The sequence below is a fragment of the Lynx canadensis genome, chromosome B3, assembly GCF_007474595.2.
Source record: "Lynx canadensis isolate LIC74 chromosome B3, mLynCan4.pri.v2, whole genome shotgun sequence".
Taxonomy (NCBI): Eukaryota; Metazoa; Chordata; class Mammalia; order Carnivora; family Felidae; genus Lynx; species Lynx canadensis.
Window position 1 is genome coordinate 134,547,184 of NC_044308.2, and position 17,636 is coordinate 134,564,819.

General features: G+C 40.4%; 1 protein-coding gene across 7 annotated transcripts in view; it reads right to left on the reverse strand.

Moving 5' to 3' along the window:
- The window catches only part of ATXN3 (ataxin 3), a 39,047-nt gene that overhangs the window by 10,429 nt on the left and 10,982 nt on the right, over positions 1–17,636 (reverse strand). For 3 of the 7 annotated variants that reach the window (XM_030319813.1, XM_030319812.1, XM_030319815.1), the window contains exons 6-9: positions 13,207–13,294; positions 7,464–7,596; positions 6,647–6,813; positions 5,002–5,098 (exon numbers count right to left, since the gene is read on the reverse strand). In XM_030319813.1, coding sequence (XP_030175673.1) covers positions 5,002–5,098; positions 6,647–6,813; positions 7,464–7,596; positions 13,207–13,294 — 485 coding nt within the window. Of the gene's footprint in view, positions 1–3,559; positions 4,744–4,989; positions 5,099–6,072; positions 6,204–6,646; positions 6,814–7,463; positions 7,597–13,206; positions 13,295–17,636 lie in introns of those variants that run through there. The other 4 variants (XM_030319814.1, XR_003969668.1, XR_003969669.1 and 1 more) reach the window with 4 other exon arrangements.

A 17,636-nucleotide genomic window follows, 5' to 3' on the forward strand; every position in this document is an offset into this window, starting at 1 on the left:
GCTGACACTCTGCAGTGAGAAGCCATAGCTTTCAAAAAATGCATAGAAGGATTTTTAAAGGAACCAGAATTTTAAATTTGCCAGCAACTCTACAAATAGAATAGCACACGATGTCTTCCAGAGTCTCAGTCTTCTGTTTTAAATATGAGCAACAAAGAAAACCCAAGCATATTGCCGTCTGCCTCAGTTTACTCTCAGGCGTGTGTGGCTAACAGTGCACAAGAGGGCAGGTTCCCAGCAGCCCATCCCGACAACAGGGTGTGCACGAGAAAGCAGTCCATCCTGGTAACGGGGTCCGCCTCTGCAAGGCAGGAGGAATCAATCCTGGCACATCAGATCTCTCCGCCCGCCCTTTTCCCCCTCCGGCCAAGCCAACATGTCAGAACACAAGAGAGTGGTGGGTGAGACAGCAGCTTTAGAGGGACAGTCTTCATCTACTTTAAATTTATGAAAAGTGAGAAGTAAAGGAATTGCCAGCCTTGAAACAGTCCTGAACCCTCTCATATTTGCTGACACAATAAGATGCAACATGTTCAAACAGCAAATCAGTACCCACTCCCACTGTGTCTTCGAATGTGCCCTCAGAATCAGAGGCTAGAAAGCTAAAAACACCACCGGAGGTCACTGTACAGCTAGGATGCTGGTAATCAACCGAGCGCTCGCAGAAATGAGGCACGACCATCTTCCTGCTGCTTTGGTGGTTCTCTGCGGGCAAGTCAAGTCATGGAGCCGGTCCCAGGATGCGGCTTCCCGGCAGCCGCAGTGGGGGCTGACTTCCTGTTTCCATGTCTAGGCAACCGTGGTGGCAAGCTTCCAGACCCTAGGATCACAGCTATGGCAACGTGTTCTTGAACTCCGTGTCCTGATTTCCCATCCTCCCAACCGGGGCGGTTGGTTGCACTCTTCCAACAGGCTGGTCTGTGGAATTCTGGAAGCCTGGCTACAGCCCGCACCGCCCGCTTGCTCTTCCTAAGACTGCGTAAGCCCTGAGTCTCTGTATTAAAACCTTTTCTGCTCAAAATACCTCTAGCAGCTTGTTTCTTAAAGTGAATCGCATTATGCCGTGCCACCAAAGCAGTGGCTCAGGTGTTAGACAATTAAAAAAGCATAGCAATCCGCGACCATGGAAACAATGCCCAGTAACTGCCTCTTTGTTGGGTAACACTTTTTTAGTAACAGAAGGAGAGAATCTGCATCATTTCAGAGCTACACTTGGAGAAGACGATGATGCTAACACATTTGTGGAATACTTTACGGTTTACACAACAGTTGTACACGCACTAATTCAATTTGTGAATGCGGTAGGTTTTATACTGACACTGCTGGTGTAGTAAGAGTTTCACTTGGGCTTTTATAATAGGTAAAATGGATTGAGAGATTACTACTGGAAAAAAAATACGGCTGTGAAAACATTGCCTGACACTCATTCATAAACTATGACTTTGTAACAGGTAGATTTTTAAACAGTATTTTTATGTTTGATCAAGCATGAATACAGCGGTTACTACATTAGGCATGAAGCTTCAAATAGTCTATAAGAAAAAAAAACTATTAGAATGTGTAACAAAATAAACTATTTGAGTAATAATAATAAAAAAAAAACCCTGAATTTGAATTCAAAATTTGTTTGAATAACAGCACCAGGGTCAGTTTGGAGAGGGTCAGAGGGAAGAGCACGATAACCTTAGAGCCAAGTTCCCAGAGACAGAAGCTAGAGAGAACCTGTAGGCCTAATAATCAGGAATTCTGGTGAAAGGCCTAATATTTGAAACTACAGCTGTTCCTCAGCCCCTTTACTACCGAGTCTAACAAGACTCTGGATGCTACGCAATGGTGGACAGAAACACCAAGAAGTTCGTTCTGAACTCTTCTCAGCAACTTGTGACTCTATAAGATCTTCTCTAGTTCTCAAATTCCCACCGATATTTCGAAGGTCAGGCCAGGCTCAGAGGATGCCGCTGGAGCTGGAAACCATCACTGCCCACGTTCCTTCCCAATCCACTGTCCTCCAACCAGGAAGGAGCCCCACTGATGCTCAAACATTTAAAGAAATAAATTTTTTTTTTTTTAATTTTGAGACATAGAGAGCATGCGCACATGATGGGGGAGAGGGGCAGACAGAGAGAAAATCTTAAGTAAGCTCCAGGCTCAGCACAGAGCCCCACACGCACGGCTCGATCCCATGACCCTGGAATCACGACCTGAGCCTAAATTAAGAATTGGATGCTCAACCGACTGAGTGACCCAGGCTTTTCCAACCTAAAATAATTTTTTAAGTAAAGAAGGGATTTGTTTTTCTACTTTAAAGATGTTTTCCTTTTCTTAGATCTACTTGTGAATCTTGCAGTTTGTCTATAAGGTAGGTCTGTTTGGACCAATTTGTTCTGGCAAAAAATAGAATGTGAAATAAGCATGATAGAAGTATCATTTGAGAACCGTTCTGGAAAGCAGTTTAGAAATCCATACCAAGACCTTAAAAAATATTTCTGTCCTTTAACCCAAAAACCTCAGAATAACCGGAAAAAATGGTGAGAAATTTGAGGCATGGCATCAGTACAGGATTGTTCACTGCACTATTAATTATATAATTTTTTTTAACATTTATTTATTTTTGAGAGAGAGACAGAGACAGAACATGAGCAGGGGAGGGAGGGGCAGAGAGAGAGGAAGACACAGAAGCTGAAACAGGCTCCAGGCTCTAAGCTGTCAGCACAGAGCCCGATGTGCGGCCTGAACTCACAAACCGTGAGATCATGACCTGAGCCGAAGTCGGGCTCTTAACTGACTGAGCCACCCAGGCTCCCCTGCACTATTAATTATAATAGCAAAAATCAGAATATTACAAAGACTATTTACTATTATGGGAAATGGGTGTAACTAATAACACCATATACGTGTGTCTGTGTGAGTAGAAGAGAATGTCTCAAAATACTAACATTAGTTATTAAAATTTTTTTTTCAACATTTATTTATTTTTGGGACAGAGAGAGACAGAGCATGAATGGGGGAGGGACAGAGAGAGAGGGAGACACAGAATCGGAAACAGGCTCCAGGCTCTGAGCCATCAGCCCAGAGCCCGACGCGGGGCTCGAACTCCCGGACCGCGAGATCGTGACCTGGCTGAAGTCGGACGCTTAACCGACTGCGCCACCCAGGCGCCCCTAACATTAGTTATTAAAATAAAGGATTTTTAAAGTTTATTTATTTTGAGAAGAGAGGGGAGGAAAGAGAGAGAGAAAGAGAGAGAGAGAGAGAGAGAGAGAGAATGTAAGCGGGGGAGGGGCAGAGAGAGAAGGAGAGAGGGAATTTAAAGCAAGCTCCTTTCTGTTTCAGCACAGAGCCCAACAAGGGGCTTGAACCCACAAACTGTGAGATCATGACCTGAGCTGAAACCAAGAGCCAGATGCTCAACCGACTGAGCCACCCAGGCACACCAAAAGTTAGGATTGTTTGATTTTGATATATCTTAAAATAAATTTTCTCAAATGTAAGTTTTTATCTAATTAGTTTCACTTTTTTAAGATTTTATTTTTAAGTAATCTGTACACCCAACATGGGACTCGAACATGGGAGTCGCATACTCCACTGACTGAGCCAGCCAGGCACCCCTTAAGTTATTTTTTAACACTAACTAGACATTTGATGACATTACAGAATGATTAATAATTATCATATGATAATTATTAACAGTGTGACGACAGCATTTGGCAATATTAAAAAAAAAATGGATGAAATGATACAATAATTTAGATCTGTTACCAAATAATCCCAGCTTGGGGGTGGGAGAGTGGAATGCATGAGAGATGGGGTCACAGAAAACCAAGCCTGGCCACGTGCTGGCATTTGTTAAACACGAGCAATGGGTAAACGGGTTCATTATGCTGGTTTCTCTACGTTTATAGATATTTGAAGTTTATCATAATTAAAGAATTTAAAAGTTCACTTTAAAATTTGAAAGGAAGTGAAAAGCACTAATAAGCACAATTTTGAAATTTTATATATAATTAAATCCATTAACCTATCGCTGAATAAAGACTAGAAATATCTCACATTAAGAGGATGTCAGTTGATCAGAACTTTCCTTCATATACTTCTGAGTTGTGACTTAAACAAACAAAACAAAACAGAAAACAAGGTAAATATTATCTTCATTACACCATCATAATGCTCCACTATTTCAGCTCCCACTAATACTGCCAATTATGATTGTGAGATGCTTCTCGATTATAGAGATGTTGAACTGGGAAAATGCATACATCTCAGAATTGATGAAATACAGTGAACAGGCTAGATTCAGCTGCTGGACTTTTGGTTTCTGACCTGGGATCCGAGGATCTGTACAGTCTCTCTAAATACTACCTTGTAACCTCTTTTCTTTTTCCCCATTAAAAAAAGAAAAAGGGAAGACGAGTTGTGAATGGTAGTTACTGGAAAGGATGATAATTTTTATTTTCTAGTTTGAGAGCACTGACAGATTTAGGTTTTAGGATTTATGGTTTGCCCCATGTCCCTGATGCGGACAGGCCTGCAGTAACCCCTGAAGTGGCAGTAAGAACAACAATTAACCACCGTCTGTATCTGGGCGTGTGCTCCCCGACCACAGTGCTGTTTTCCCTGTTAACTGACAGCAGAACTTTGCGAGGTTGCTCAGGTCACCAAGAAGTACATCCAAAGGCATTGTTCTTGTTTTGGTCCAATTCCATTTTCGTTTGATGATTTACATTTGACTGGGTTTCCTTCACCCTATTTCATATAAACCCTATAATTAGTATTGAGGCAAAGACTTTCCCTAAAACTACGTATCATTTCAGTTTATTTGCTCTAAATTAAAAACAAAACAAAACTCAGATGTTCACAGGGTTCAGGTAGTAACCAATCTTTTAAAAGGAGAGAATCTTAAGTAAAATAGTTTAAGCCAAAGGTCTATATGTAGAGACTGCAGACAAAACAGACAAAGTACACGTTAAATATGCAATTTTAATATTGTACCAACTACTTTACTTTTCAAAGTAGGCTTCTCTTCTCTTCCGTAGCTCTTCTGAAGTAAGATGTGTACCTGATGTCTGTGGAATATCTTGGGACACATTTCTGGAACTACCTGAAAAGAAAACAGAACAAAAAAAGCAATCATTTTATTTACCAATTCAAGCGATGCTATGTTTATGCTTTTTGAGCAAGCTTTCACAAAAGTTTTTTTCTTAAAAATATTGTGCTATGTTGTAACTAGAAGAAAGTCTCATGGACAAATCTGAATAAGGCAGTTCAAATATAACCTGTGTCCACACCCATCTGTGACACAGTGGACGTAAGGATGTGAGTCCAACAGCCAACCCATTAGGGAGAGCCATCAACACCACACTTGTGTTGCCCTCTTTAACTTACTAGAAATGCCCCAGCACTTTCCACGAGAAGCAACGAGAAGTGGGTGACTGTAAACCCATTCTCTATATTCCGATCTCCTACGATATTTGCATGCTGTAACAGCTCAAGTGTGTGTCCCAGAGATCCTGCCAAGATTGTGAAATAAGGTGGGAAGAAAAGCAAATGACGCAAAAATATCTAAAATTATAAAGAGCTGTTGTCTGTCCATTACTGGGCTAATCCAGCAGGACTCTACTAATCAAAAATGGGACCGCACAGATGAAGCACTCCGAGCTGTGCCAGGAGGTGTGAGAAGTTCAGGACAACACACAGGATAAAAAGGATAATCTTCATAGTAATGGAACCTCAATTTTATTTAGGTATTTAAGAAATCCCATTGAATCATCTCATGAAGAAAATAGAAGGCTTGGGGCGCCTGGGTGGCTCAGTCGGTTAAGCGTCCGACTTCGGCTCAGGTCATGATCTCACAGTTCGTGGGTTCAAGCCCCGCACTGGGCTCTGTGCTGACAGCTCAGAGCCCGGAACCTATTTCAGATTCTGTGTCTCCCTCTCTCTGTTCCTCCCCTGCGCTCACTCTGTCTCTCTCTCACTCTCTCAAAAATAAAGGTTAAAAAAAAAAAAGAAAGAAAATAGAAGGCAAATTTCCACATTAATTAGATGAAAACAAAACTGCCAAAAACCCACACATACTTTTCAGTAAGCTCTTTGAGCTACCTGCCAGACAACTCCCGCTGCCTGGATTCCCGAGGGGAGACATCTTCACTCTCCTCTGCTAGTGAGTTTATGTCACTATCACGGTGGGTCCATGAAGTGGGCTTATGCTGTAAGGTACATGGCCACTAAGTGTTACACTTTTGAAATATTTTCTGCCCAGGCCTTTTGTATCCAACAGCATACATTTACAAAATAGCAAGTCTGGGTAAGAGCCCCCCCCCCCAGCCCCCCCAGCCCTCCCCAATCCCCCCCCAACTTTTGCCCACAAAGATTAACCTCAGGTTATTATTGTTCTGTTACTACAGTTTTTTGACCAAACGGAAAAACCAGACTAAAAATATATCCAATCCTAATATAACTTAGGTTGTTAAAAGGTATTTACATTAACAAGAAAACTAAACAAACAGCTGATTGTCGTATGTCCATAGTCACTGCTTCTAGAGTAATTGTCAAAGAACTTCTACCAACAGTACATTGACTTCCGGGGGAACTAAAGATGATCTGACTCAATCCTTCAACAACAAATGAAGGAGCGGCCGAATGTCTGTACCTTGCATACTGAGCTGAATAGCCCTGCGGAGATCTGCTTCTTCATCTTCCATGTCGATTTCCTGGCGACTCAGTGCCAGAGCCCTCTGCAAGTCTTCCTCATCTTCGTCTAACATGCCTGACCCATCATTTGCTTCTAAGACTCGTTCCAGATCTGTTTTCTGAACTCTAAAGAACAATAACACTGATGGTAACTGCAGACCAGTCTTCTATTTTAGATAAAACAGAAATATTTATAAACCAAAACATTTTTTAAATAATTTTTTAAAAAAGATTTTATTTTTAAGTAACCTCTATATCCAACGTGGGGCTTGAACTTACAACCCCAAAATCAAGAATCGCATGCTGCACCAACTGAGCCAAAGGGGTCCCCAAAGATTTTATAGAAGTCAAAAATTACACATTTTCTGGCAGATAATCTAACAACCTAAAGACTGTGCTGTGCTGTGCATCTAAGTAAATAAAGTAATTCAAATAGTCAATTCAAGTTTGGACCAATAAACTTCACTAAAAATATAAAAGGTCTAAAAAAATCACCAACAATAAAAGGACCACACATTCAATGTAAGCAGGAAAACGTTATTCTTGGGGCACTTGGCTGGCTCAGTCAGTAGAGCATGATCTTGATCTTGGGGTTGTGAGTTCGAGCCCCATGCTGGGTATAGAGATTGCTTAAAAAAATAAAGTCTTGAAGAAAAGGAAGGAAGGAAGGAAGGAAGGAAGGAAGGAAGGAAGGAAGGAAGGAAGGAAGAAAATGTAATTCTTATAATGAAATATGAACTACTATCATATACTCCCTACTGCAGGGTTCATCTCACCTCTGTTCTTTCAGCTGTGCTAACTCTTCTCCAATGAGTTTTGGTCTGTGCATCTGTTGGACCCTGATCATCTGTAGAAGTTGGTCAGCTTCACAATCTGGCAGATCACCCTTCACAACAAATATAGAATAACCTAAAAAGAAAAAAAAAGGCAAAAATAAACGAAAACAGCCAGTAAGAGATTAAAAATAGATTTAAAATGATAGCAGATAGAAAGGCAGCACAGTCTAGTGGGAAGAACACAAGTTCAAGAGTGAGGAAGACCTGGGTTCAAATCCCGACTCTCGCTGATCTCAGACAAACTACTGAAAGCCTCTGGGCCACTTCCTTCGTCTGTAAGATGGGAACAGCCATCTCACAGAGTGACTGTGAGAAATAAATGGCATAATGTCCACAAAGGGCCCCTACCAAAACAGTGTGCGACCACATACTCTGCTCACTAAACGGTATCGGAGAGGCGGGTGAAGGAGTGGGGAAGAGCAAGGAATTCGGAATCAGATTGTCAGGGTTTTGGTCCTAGCTCTTCCAATCCCAAGACCAAGCATGGTCTCTGGTAAAACGAACAATCTATAGAAATAGCTGCCCCCCCCCGACACATACTCTCTCTCTCTCTCTCTCTCTCTCTCTCTCTCTCTCTCTCTCTCTCTCACACACACACACACACACACACACACACACACCCCTCCTTGCTGAATATAGGAGCTGGGAAACCAATGGTCAAAATCTAGCCAAAATGTTGATGATGTGGTTCATATTTTCAAAGAATTATACTGATTCAGTGAATTTTTTATAAATGTCATCCTAGAAAGCCAGAGTTTTCCCAGCTAAATCTTCTACACAAAAAATGAACATGGGTAGACTATACCTAAGTCATTCTGATCAATTTAAGCTTTTCTACCATAAGTTTTTCTTAAGCTTTGGTACTTATTACTGGATATCTTTTGTGAGTATTAAAAGATAATGAAACAAAGAACAAAAGAACTATTAATGGAAAAAATACAAAACAGCACATTAATATTTATTTTTTCAACAAGACATAATACGATTAATATACTTTATTTAAACAAGAACAAATGTGCTCAGAGTTCAGATGGTCTAGAACGTTGTACGCCAGTAAAATTGTTTCTAGACCCTAAAGTAAATGTGTCAGCACCATGGCAGTCCGTGAGGAGCATCATGAAGAACAGACACTCAGTCTTGGTTAGGTGGCACAGTAAATACCTCTGGTTTTATTTGAGACATATGCCGGTGAAGACACCAAAGGGTGGTAAGAGGGTGTGCTGTCATATGCGTTACACTTTTTAAAAAGCACTCTGGGCTGCTTTATCAATATAACGTATAGGAACCAGAGTGCAAGACGACAGAACCTTACCAAAACAGAAAACCTGAGGGACAACATATATAGGGAAAAGAGACATAAATTTTTTCCAGACATGTTCAGTTTGAAATGCTTCCCAAGTGGAGACATCAAAGCCAGGAGTCTGGCGTTCAGGGTAGATGTGTAGGCAGAGGATAAAAGTTTAGGAATTATGGGCACGTAGATTTTATTTAGAGATGATACTTAAATTTTTTTTAATGTTTATTTATTTTTGAGACAGAGACAGAGCATGAACGGGGGAGGATCAGAGAGAGAGGGAGACACAGAATCGGAAGCAGGCTCCAGGCTCCGAGCTGTCAGCATAGAGCCTGACACGGGGCTCGAACCCACGGACCGTGAGATCATGACCTGAGCCGAAGTCGGACGCTTAACCGACTGAGCCACCCAGACGCCCCTAGAGATGATATTTAAAATAACAGGACAGCAAAATAAAAATAATAATAGGACAGCCCATAATCAAGAAATTGTCCAAGGATTGTCTCTAGGTCACTTCCAACCATAAGAAATTGGCAACAGTAAGATCCACAAAAGGAAATCTGAAAGAAGAAGCCAATGAGATAGGAGGAAAACCAGAGCATAGTGGTCTGGAAGCCAAGTGTGGATAGTGTTTCGAAAAGGAAGGATATACTTAGGAACGGAAGTTTAGGCATGAAAGAAAAAACATACTAGAATATGATATCAAAGAAGTAAAACTACTACTATAACCCTGAATGTGAATTGGAAAGAACAACATGACAGACAACCAACCCAGCAGCAATAAGCACGCTAGTACCCAGACTGAGCTTTACACATCATTATTAAAAGTTAAGGCAAGAAACATACAAGGTAAGCCTGAAACATCTTGTCTTATGAGAAAAAAAGCCTTCAAAAAGCTACAGTGGTCATTTCAGAAACTGAGGAGTCAATTTCAAAAGGTACCCCCTCATGCAAGTGGCACAATTTGAGTACCGATATGAATAATCACAATGGACTGAAACACACGAACTACGTTTTGATGGATTAGTTTACCATCACAAATCAAAACCTCCAAACTAACAGGTTATCTCTGAATGTTTTTTAACTTTTTTTTGAGAGAGCGCAAGCGCACGTGCACGGGTGAGGGGTAAAGAGATGGGGACAGAGGATCCAAAGCGGGCTCCGTGCAGACAGCAGTGAGCCTGATGTGGGGCTCGGACCCACTGACTGCATCCCACCAACTGCGAGACCATGACCTGAACGGAAGTCGGACACTCAACTGACTGGGTCATGCACGCGCCTCCCCCTTTTTTATTTTGTTAACTGGTTATCTTTGGAGGAAGTGCACTATGAAACCAACTCATCTTTTTTTTTTTTTTTTTTTAATTTTTTTTTTCAACGTTTTTATTTCGAAACCAACTCATCTTAAAAACCTATAAAACGGAAGAATATTTATTCTGCTTTTCCTATATGAACTATACTTCAGGAGAACCAAATAACTGATGAAAGTTTATTTGTATAAAAGTATGCAGCGAATATGTGAAGACATCATGGGAATCTAACACCACCATTTTGCAACCCTGAATGAAATAATCGATCCAGGCACCGATCATCAGTGGTTGCTCAAAACACAAAAAGAGAGCCAACCAGATGTCAAGTGTCACCCCATCTGTGAAGTTTTCCAAGGTCTCCCCACCCTGCCCCCAAATCAACCTGAATCTGATTAAGCCTCAGTTCTAAAGACCAGATTGTTGGGTATTCAGGGCTCAGAGCAAAATAAAGATGTAATCAGCAAAATTCAGAGTGTGGGGAAGAACAAATGACCCAGTTTTTGTTTTTTTTTTATAAGTTTATTTATTTTGAGAGACAGAGAGAGAGAGAGGGAGAGAGAAGATCCCAGATAGGCTTCATACCATCAGTGCAGAGCCCAAGGCAGGGCTCGAACCCACTAACCATGGTATCATGACCTGAGCCAAAATCAAGGGTTGGACGCTCAACTGACCAAGCCACTCAGGCACCCCAACCCATTTTCTTCAAAATAAATAAATAAATAAATAAATAAATAAATAAAATCAAGGGGAAAAAAGATGTAAGGAAACCTACAGTTAGACTTGGAAAACATATCAATCAATGAATGCAATTAGTGAAACTCATTTCAACCTAGTTAAACTGTAAAAATCCTAAGACACAACCAAGGAGACTGGAGATTTGAACAGACTGGGTATTTGATGTTATTAAAGCACTGTGGCTCAATTTTTTGCGTGCTTATAGTACTGTGGATATACATATATTTATATACATACACACACACACACACACATATATATATATATGCACACACACATATTTATTTAAGAGTGTTTGCTTTTAAAAATTTAATTTTAAAAAATTTGCACAGAAAATAAGATGCTCAAATTAGCAGGGGAAGAAAATGTGTATAATAAGATTGACCATGAGATAACTGTTCAAGCTGGGTAAAGGGTACATGAGAATTCATCACATTATTTTCTCTACTTTTTATTTGTTTGAAATTTTCAATGAAAAAGTTTTGTTCTATTCTACATGAGGGTATACTCAACTCCACCCTCAAGATGAGGTCAAATAAAAAGAAGACTGAGAACCGAATACAAATGTGGAGGTCACTGATGAATTGAGAAGGCAACTTTTTGGTGAAATGTTGGCTATGACAATGTAACTGGAATGAGTTCAAAAACAGGAGACAGCACACTAGAGGGGACTCTAAGGAGAACATAAAAATGGGAGGCAGCTGGCCTTTCCTGGAGTAAAGAGAAGCTTTTTCTTATTTCTCTGCTGATAGGAGTAATACAGAAAGAGGGGGACAGTGACCATGCAGGCAAGTAGAAAAGACAAAAGCAAGAGCAAAGATCCTGAATAGGTGAGAGGAATTGGGATATAGCCCCAAAGTGGACAGGCTGGTCTTGGTCAGGAGCAGGGGACAATTCACCTATTTTAATAGGCTCAATGCACAGGCTGGGATACAGGCACGTTGATAGATTGGCATAAAGATGGAGTTCTCTTTTCGTTGTCTATTTAAAAAAAATTTTTTTTAATGTTTATTTATTTTTGAGAGAGACAGAGACAGAATGCGAGTGGGTTGGGGCAGAGAGAGGGGAAGGCACAGAATCCAAAGCAGGCTCCAGGCTCCGAGCTGTCAGCACAGAGCCCGACGCCGGGCTTGAACTCACAGACCTTGAGATCATGACCTGAGCTGAAGCCGGATGCTCAACCAACTGAGCCACCCGGGCGCCCCTCTTTTCATTGTTTCTGTTTTGTCAGAATACAAAGGAAGGTCATAGCTAGGGGTCAGGAAGAGGTGAGTGGTTAGAGATTTGAAGAGAGGAACTGGAAAATAACCATCTTGGACAGTGGCAAGTGACCTTACTATGAAAACACAGTAGCAAGGTCAAGTAGCCCTAAAGGATCATTTGAAATTTGTCATCATAAATTTAAAGCAAAATCAGTCACCCCATTTTACGTAGCCATGTTCAGCTGCTCTGATGCAGGAATGGACAAGCCCAAGATCTAGTTTTAACCAGGGCTGGCATTTTGTCATGAAAGTATAATAGAGGGAAGGAAAGAGGAGTGGAGAAACGCATCAGATTGATTATAATGATGGGTTACAGAAATAAGCAGGGTCAGACAGGAGGCAAGGATATAAGGGGAATGTTTGGGTAGGGTTTAAAGAATTGCTAAAAAAAAAAAAAAAAAAAAAAGAATTGCTGGATGCAGAAAACGGAGAAAATATGGTATAAAGATAGGCAATTGTCAAAGACTAAAATGCCTGTAATTGGGATTTGAAGGTGATACCGTTGTTGGTAATGGCAAAGGCAAGATGAAAAAACTGGTCTTTGAAAATAAAAATGTACGGAATCGGATGGATTTTTGTGTAGAAATCACTAACAACGATGAAGAGTTCAAGTTGAGAGAAAACAGTGAGTCAGACCCTAAAATATTCCATGGAAAAAGAGGATCACAGGTGAACGGAAAAGAGCAGGAGGCAGAGTTTACTCTCGTGCCAGGTATTTTAGAGAAGCTGGAGTCTTTAGGCAAGAACAGTGGCCTGAAGAAGCAAGAAGCAAGAAGCAAGAAGAATACCCCCACCCACCACGCCCGGCCATGGAGTCCGTGGGGTCTGGAAGGAACAAGAGCCATTACTTAGTGGGGTTGCTAAGGCAGGAGCAACCTCAGGGGAGGGCCAAGTGTCAGTGAAAACTCTAACTGGATGCATAGTATCATGCAAATCACAGATTACAGTTCACCAAGAAAAACATAAAGATGATTTCACTGCCCCTGCCATAAAGACAGTATTGTTATACTTACATCTAATAGAGCTGGTTTTCTTAAGCTACTTTGAAAGACAATATTATAAAAATTTCAGTCTTTATTTACCTTCCTGTTGTAATTGAGCCAAGAAAAGTGCAAGGTATGTGTCTGATATCAATTCTGGACCCGTCAAGAGAGAATTCAAGTTGAACCACTGGAAAAAAATTTTAAGTATTTAAGTTAATGTACATTATAAGTAATAGGGAAGTTCCATATGTTAAGAATAAATACAACCCATCTAAACTTACTAAGGCTATCTAAACACTGAAAACATGTCAAACCAAGATTTTTAAAAAGTAATTTAATAATATGATTTTTAAAAACTGAAATAAATGTTGCAGATTTACCAGTATTAAATGTTTTAAAAATAAAATTTTGCAGGGTGCCTGGGTGGCTCAGTCAGTTAAGCATCCGACTTCGGCTCAGGTCCTGAGCTCATGGTTCATGGGTTTGAGCCCTGCATTGGGCTCTGTGCTGACAGCTTAGAGCCTGGAGCCTGCTTCGGATACTGTGTGTCTCTCTCTCAAAAAATAAATAAACATAAAAAAAAATTTTTTTTAATTAAAAATAAAATTTTGCTTGGGGTGCCTGAGTGGCTCAGTTGGTTGGGTGGCCGACTTCGGCTCAGGTCCTGATCTCACGGTTTGTGAGGTCGAGTCCCGCGTCAGGCTCTGTGCTGATAGCTCAGAGCCTGGAGCCTGCTTCAGATTCTGTGTCTCCCTCTCCCTCTGCCCCTCCCCTGCTCATGCTCTGTTTCTCTGTCTCAAAAATAAATAAAACATTAAAAAATTAAAAAAACAAAATAAAATAAAATAAAATTTTGCTTTAAGTCATAAACTTTGTATCTCCCACCCCAAAAAAGAGTACAGAAATTGATACTACTTTAAAGTATCTTTATTGATAGGTATAATCAAATCTTTTTTCAAAGTATCAGCCCAACAAAACCCTAATCACATTATACTGAAGAAAAATGAAACCAACACAAAGTCTTCCCACTACTGGTAATTTTGGCCAAAAGATTCCAATTGTGAGAAAAGCAGACATTCCAGGAAGGGAATTCAAAACCGCCAAATGATTTTACAAGGATCACTGAACCACTGTCACATGTAATTAAAATCACTTAGTCACTATTTTATAGGATTCCCAATGTAACCCACAAGATACAAAAGTTTCCAAAGTTACTGTCAACATCATGACCAACTACTTTTCCTGGATTTTGACAGAGATTATAGTACTTTTCCAGTCACCCATTTCTCCAAAGAAGACATCCCAGATGGCCAATAGACACATGAAAAGATGCTCAACATCACTCACCATCAGGGAAATGCAAATCAAAACTACAATGAGATATCACCTCACAGCTGTCAGAATGGCTGACATCAAAAACATAAGACTCAGGTGTTGACAAGGATGTGGAGAAAGAGAAACCTTCCTGCACCGTGGGTGGGAATGCAAACAGTATGGAGTATGGAAACAGTATGGGGTTTCCTCAAAAAACTTAAAAATAAAACTACATTTCGATCCAGTAACTCCACTACTTGGGTATTTTCCCAAAGAATAAAAGCACTAATTTGAAAAGACATATGCACCTCTATGTTTATTGCAGCATTATTTACAACAGCCAAATTATGGAAGCAGCCCAAGTGTCCACCAATAGATGAATGGATAAAGAAGATAGGAGATACACACACACACTCTCACTCTCTCTTTCTCAACGGAATATTATTCAACCATAAAAAAGAATTAAATTTTGCCATTTGCAACAACACGGATGGATCTAGAGAGTATAAGGCTAAGTGAAGTAACTCAGAGAAAGACAGATACCATAGGATTTCACTCATATGTGGAATTTAAGGAACAAAGGGAAAAGAGACAAACCAAAAAAGACTCTTTTTTAAAAAAAAAATTTTTTAATGTTTATTTATTTTTGATGGAGAGAGAGACAGAGTGTGAGCAGGCAAGGGATAGAGAAAGAGACAGACACAGAATCCAAAGCAGGCACCAGGCTCTGAGCTGTCAGCGTAGAGCCTGACACGGAGCTCGAACTCACGAACTGTGAGCTCAGGACCTGAGCCGAAGTTGGATGCTTAACCGACTGAGCCACCCAGGCGCCCCAAAAAACAGACTCTTAACTACAGAAAACAAACTGGTGGTTATCAGAGGAAGGTGGGTAGAGGACAGGTTATATGGGTGAAGGGGACCAAGAGTGCACTCACTGTAATGAGCACTGAGTCATGTACAGAGCTGCTGAATCACTTACATGTACATCTGAAACTAATATAGCATTGTATGTTACCTATACTGGAATTTTAAAAAATATAAATAGGAAAAAAAACGTTTCCAGTCATCTTTTTCATAATACAAGGACCTCTAACAAAAGAGTCTACAGTGAAAAACATAACTGTAAACAAAAATATAAATTAGAGCCAAATATAATAAGTTAAAATTGGACATTTCTTGTATTTATAAAAGATTAAGTAATTTAAAATGTGAAAATTCAATTTTAAACTAAAATTAGTAAAATCTCTCAAAATAATGATGCAAGTTTACATGCAAATCACCAAAGGAACTTCTGGAACCTAAGTCTTCAGATCTTAAAAAAAAAAATCCAATGATTATACAGGAAAGGTAAAGAATACTTGATCATAATTTTTTAAAGATATAAATAAAAGCTGAAGGTTAAATAATCTCGGCAGTGTCCTCTCTGCTTTCTCCTTGGAGCTGACCCCCACTCAGGTCAGCCTCTACTGCAACGTACCTCCTTACTTGCTCTTTGTACAACTCAGGAGGGACCTTTAGAAATAATCGGGTCACAGGACTTAAAAGGACTTAAAACATAATAGCAGTGTTTCTATTTTTGAATTATCTTTTATTGATTTAATCAGTGCACTCATTCTTGATTTCATTTTCCTTTTTGCTTCGTATTATTTTATTTTCCAAAAGTTTTGTGGAGCTATAACTGATATGCGAGAAACTGCACATACTTAAAAGTGTTCAATTTGAAGCTTTAACATATGTGTACACCCAAGAAACCATCACCACCACCGAGAGTTTCCAGGGCCCTTGTGATCCTCCTCTCTCACTGCTCCTCACCTTCCTCATCCCCAGGCAACAGCTGGTTAATCTGCTGTCATTACAGATTAGTCTGCAATTTCTAGACTTGTACACAAATGGAACCTTACAGTACATAGTATTTTGTATCTGGCTTCCTTCACTCAGCATAATTATTTTTAGGTTCACCCACGTTGCTGAACGTATCAATAAGTTCATTTCTTTTTATATTGGACCATTTCTTTTTTATTTATTTATTTATTTATTTATTTATTTATTTATTTTTCAACGTTTATTTATTTTTGGGACAGAGAGAGACAGAGCATGAACGGGGGAGGGCAGAGAGAGAGGGAGACACAGAATCGGAAACAGGCTCCAGGCTCTGAGCCATCAGCCCAGAGCCTGACACGGGGCTCGAACTCACGGACTGCGAGATCGTGACCTGGCCGAAGTCGGACGCTTAACCGACTGCGCCACCCAGGCGCCCCATATATTGGACCATTTCTAATATTCCTCTTTCCAAGATTCAAAACATTTTTTTTTAAATTATTTATTTTGAGAGAGACACAGATGGTGTGAGTGGGGGAGGGGCAGAGAGAGAGGGAGAGGGAGAGAGCGAGAATCCCAAGCAGGCTCCGCACTGTCAGTACAGAGCCTGACGAGGGGCTCCAACTCACGAAACCGAGAGACCATGACCTGAGCTGAAACCAAGAGTAGGCCCTTTAACCGACTGAGCCTCCCAGGCGCCCCAAGACTCAAAATTCTAATAAAAAGGGCTTTTTTCTTAAGTTTATTTATTTATTTATTTATTTATTTATTTATTTATTTATTTTTATTTATTTTTTTTTTTTATTTATTTTGGGGACAGACAGAGACAGAGCATGAACGGGGGAGGGGCAGAGAGAGAGGGAGACACAGAATGGGAAACAGGCTCCAGGCTCTGAGCCATCAGCCCAGAGCCTGACGCGGGGCTCGAACTCACGGACCGCGAGATCGTGACCTGGCTGAAGTCGGACGCTTAACCGACTGCGCCACCCAGGCGCCCCAAGTTTATTTATTTTTGAGAGACAGAAAGAGTGTATGGGGGGGAGGCGCAGAGAGAGAGAATCCCAAATAGACTCCACACTATCGGTGGAGAGCCCGATGTGGGGTTCAGACCCACACAAGTGAGACCATGACCTGAGCCAAAATAGAGTCAGATGTTTAACCAACTGAGCCACCCAGCCGCCCCTAAAAAGGACTTTACATAATTGTTTCAAAATAGTGTCATGTATCCAAAGATCTTTGGTAATTATCTTAAAAAATAACACCTTAGGTACGTTTCTTGATCTTAAGAAAGGCTTGTTCAAGACACATTCCGTGTTCTTTTAAAAAAATAGTTTTATGTAGATGTACGTATTATATCCACATAGATTTTATGAAGCCTTATGTATTACATGACATTT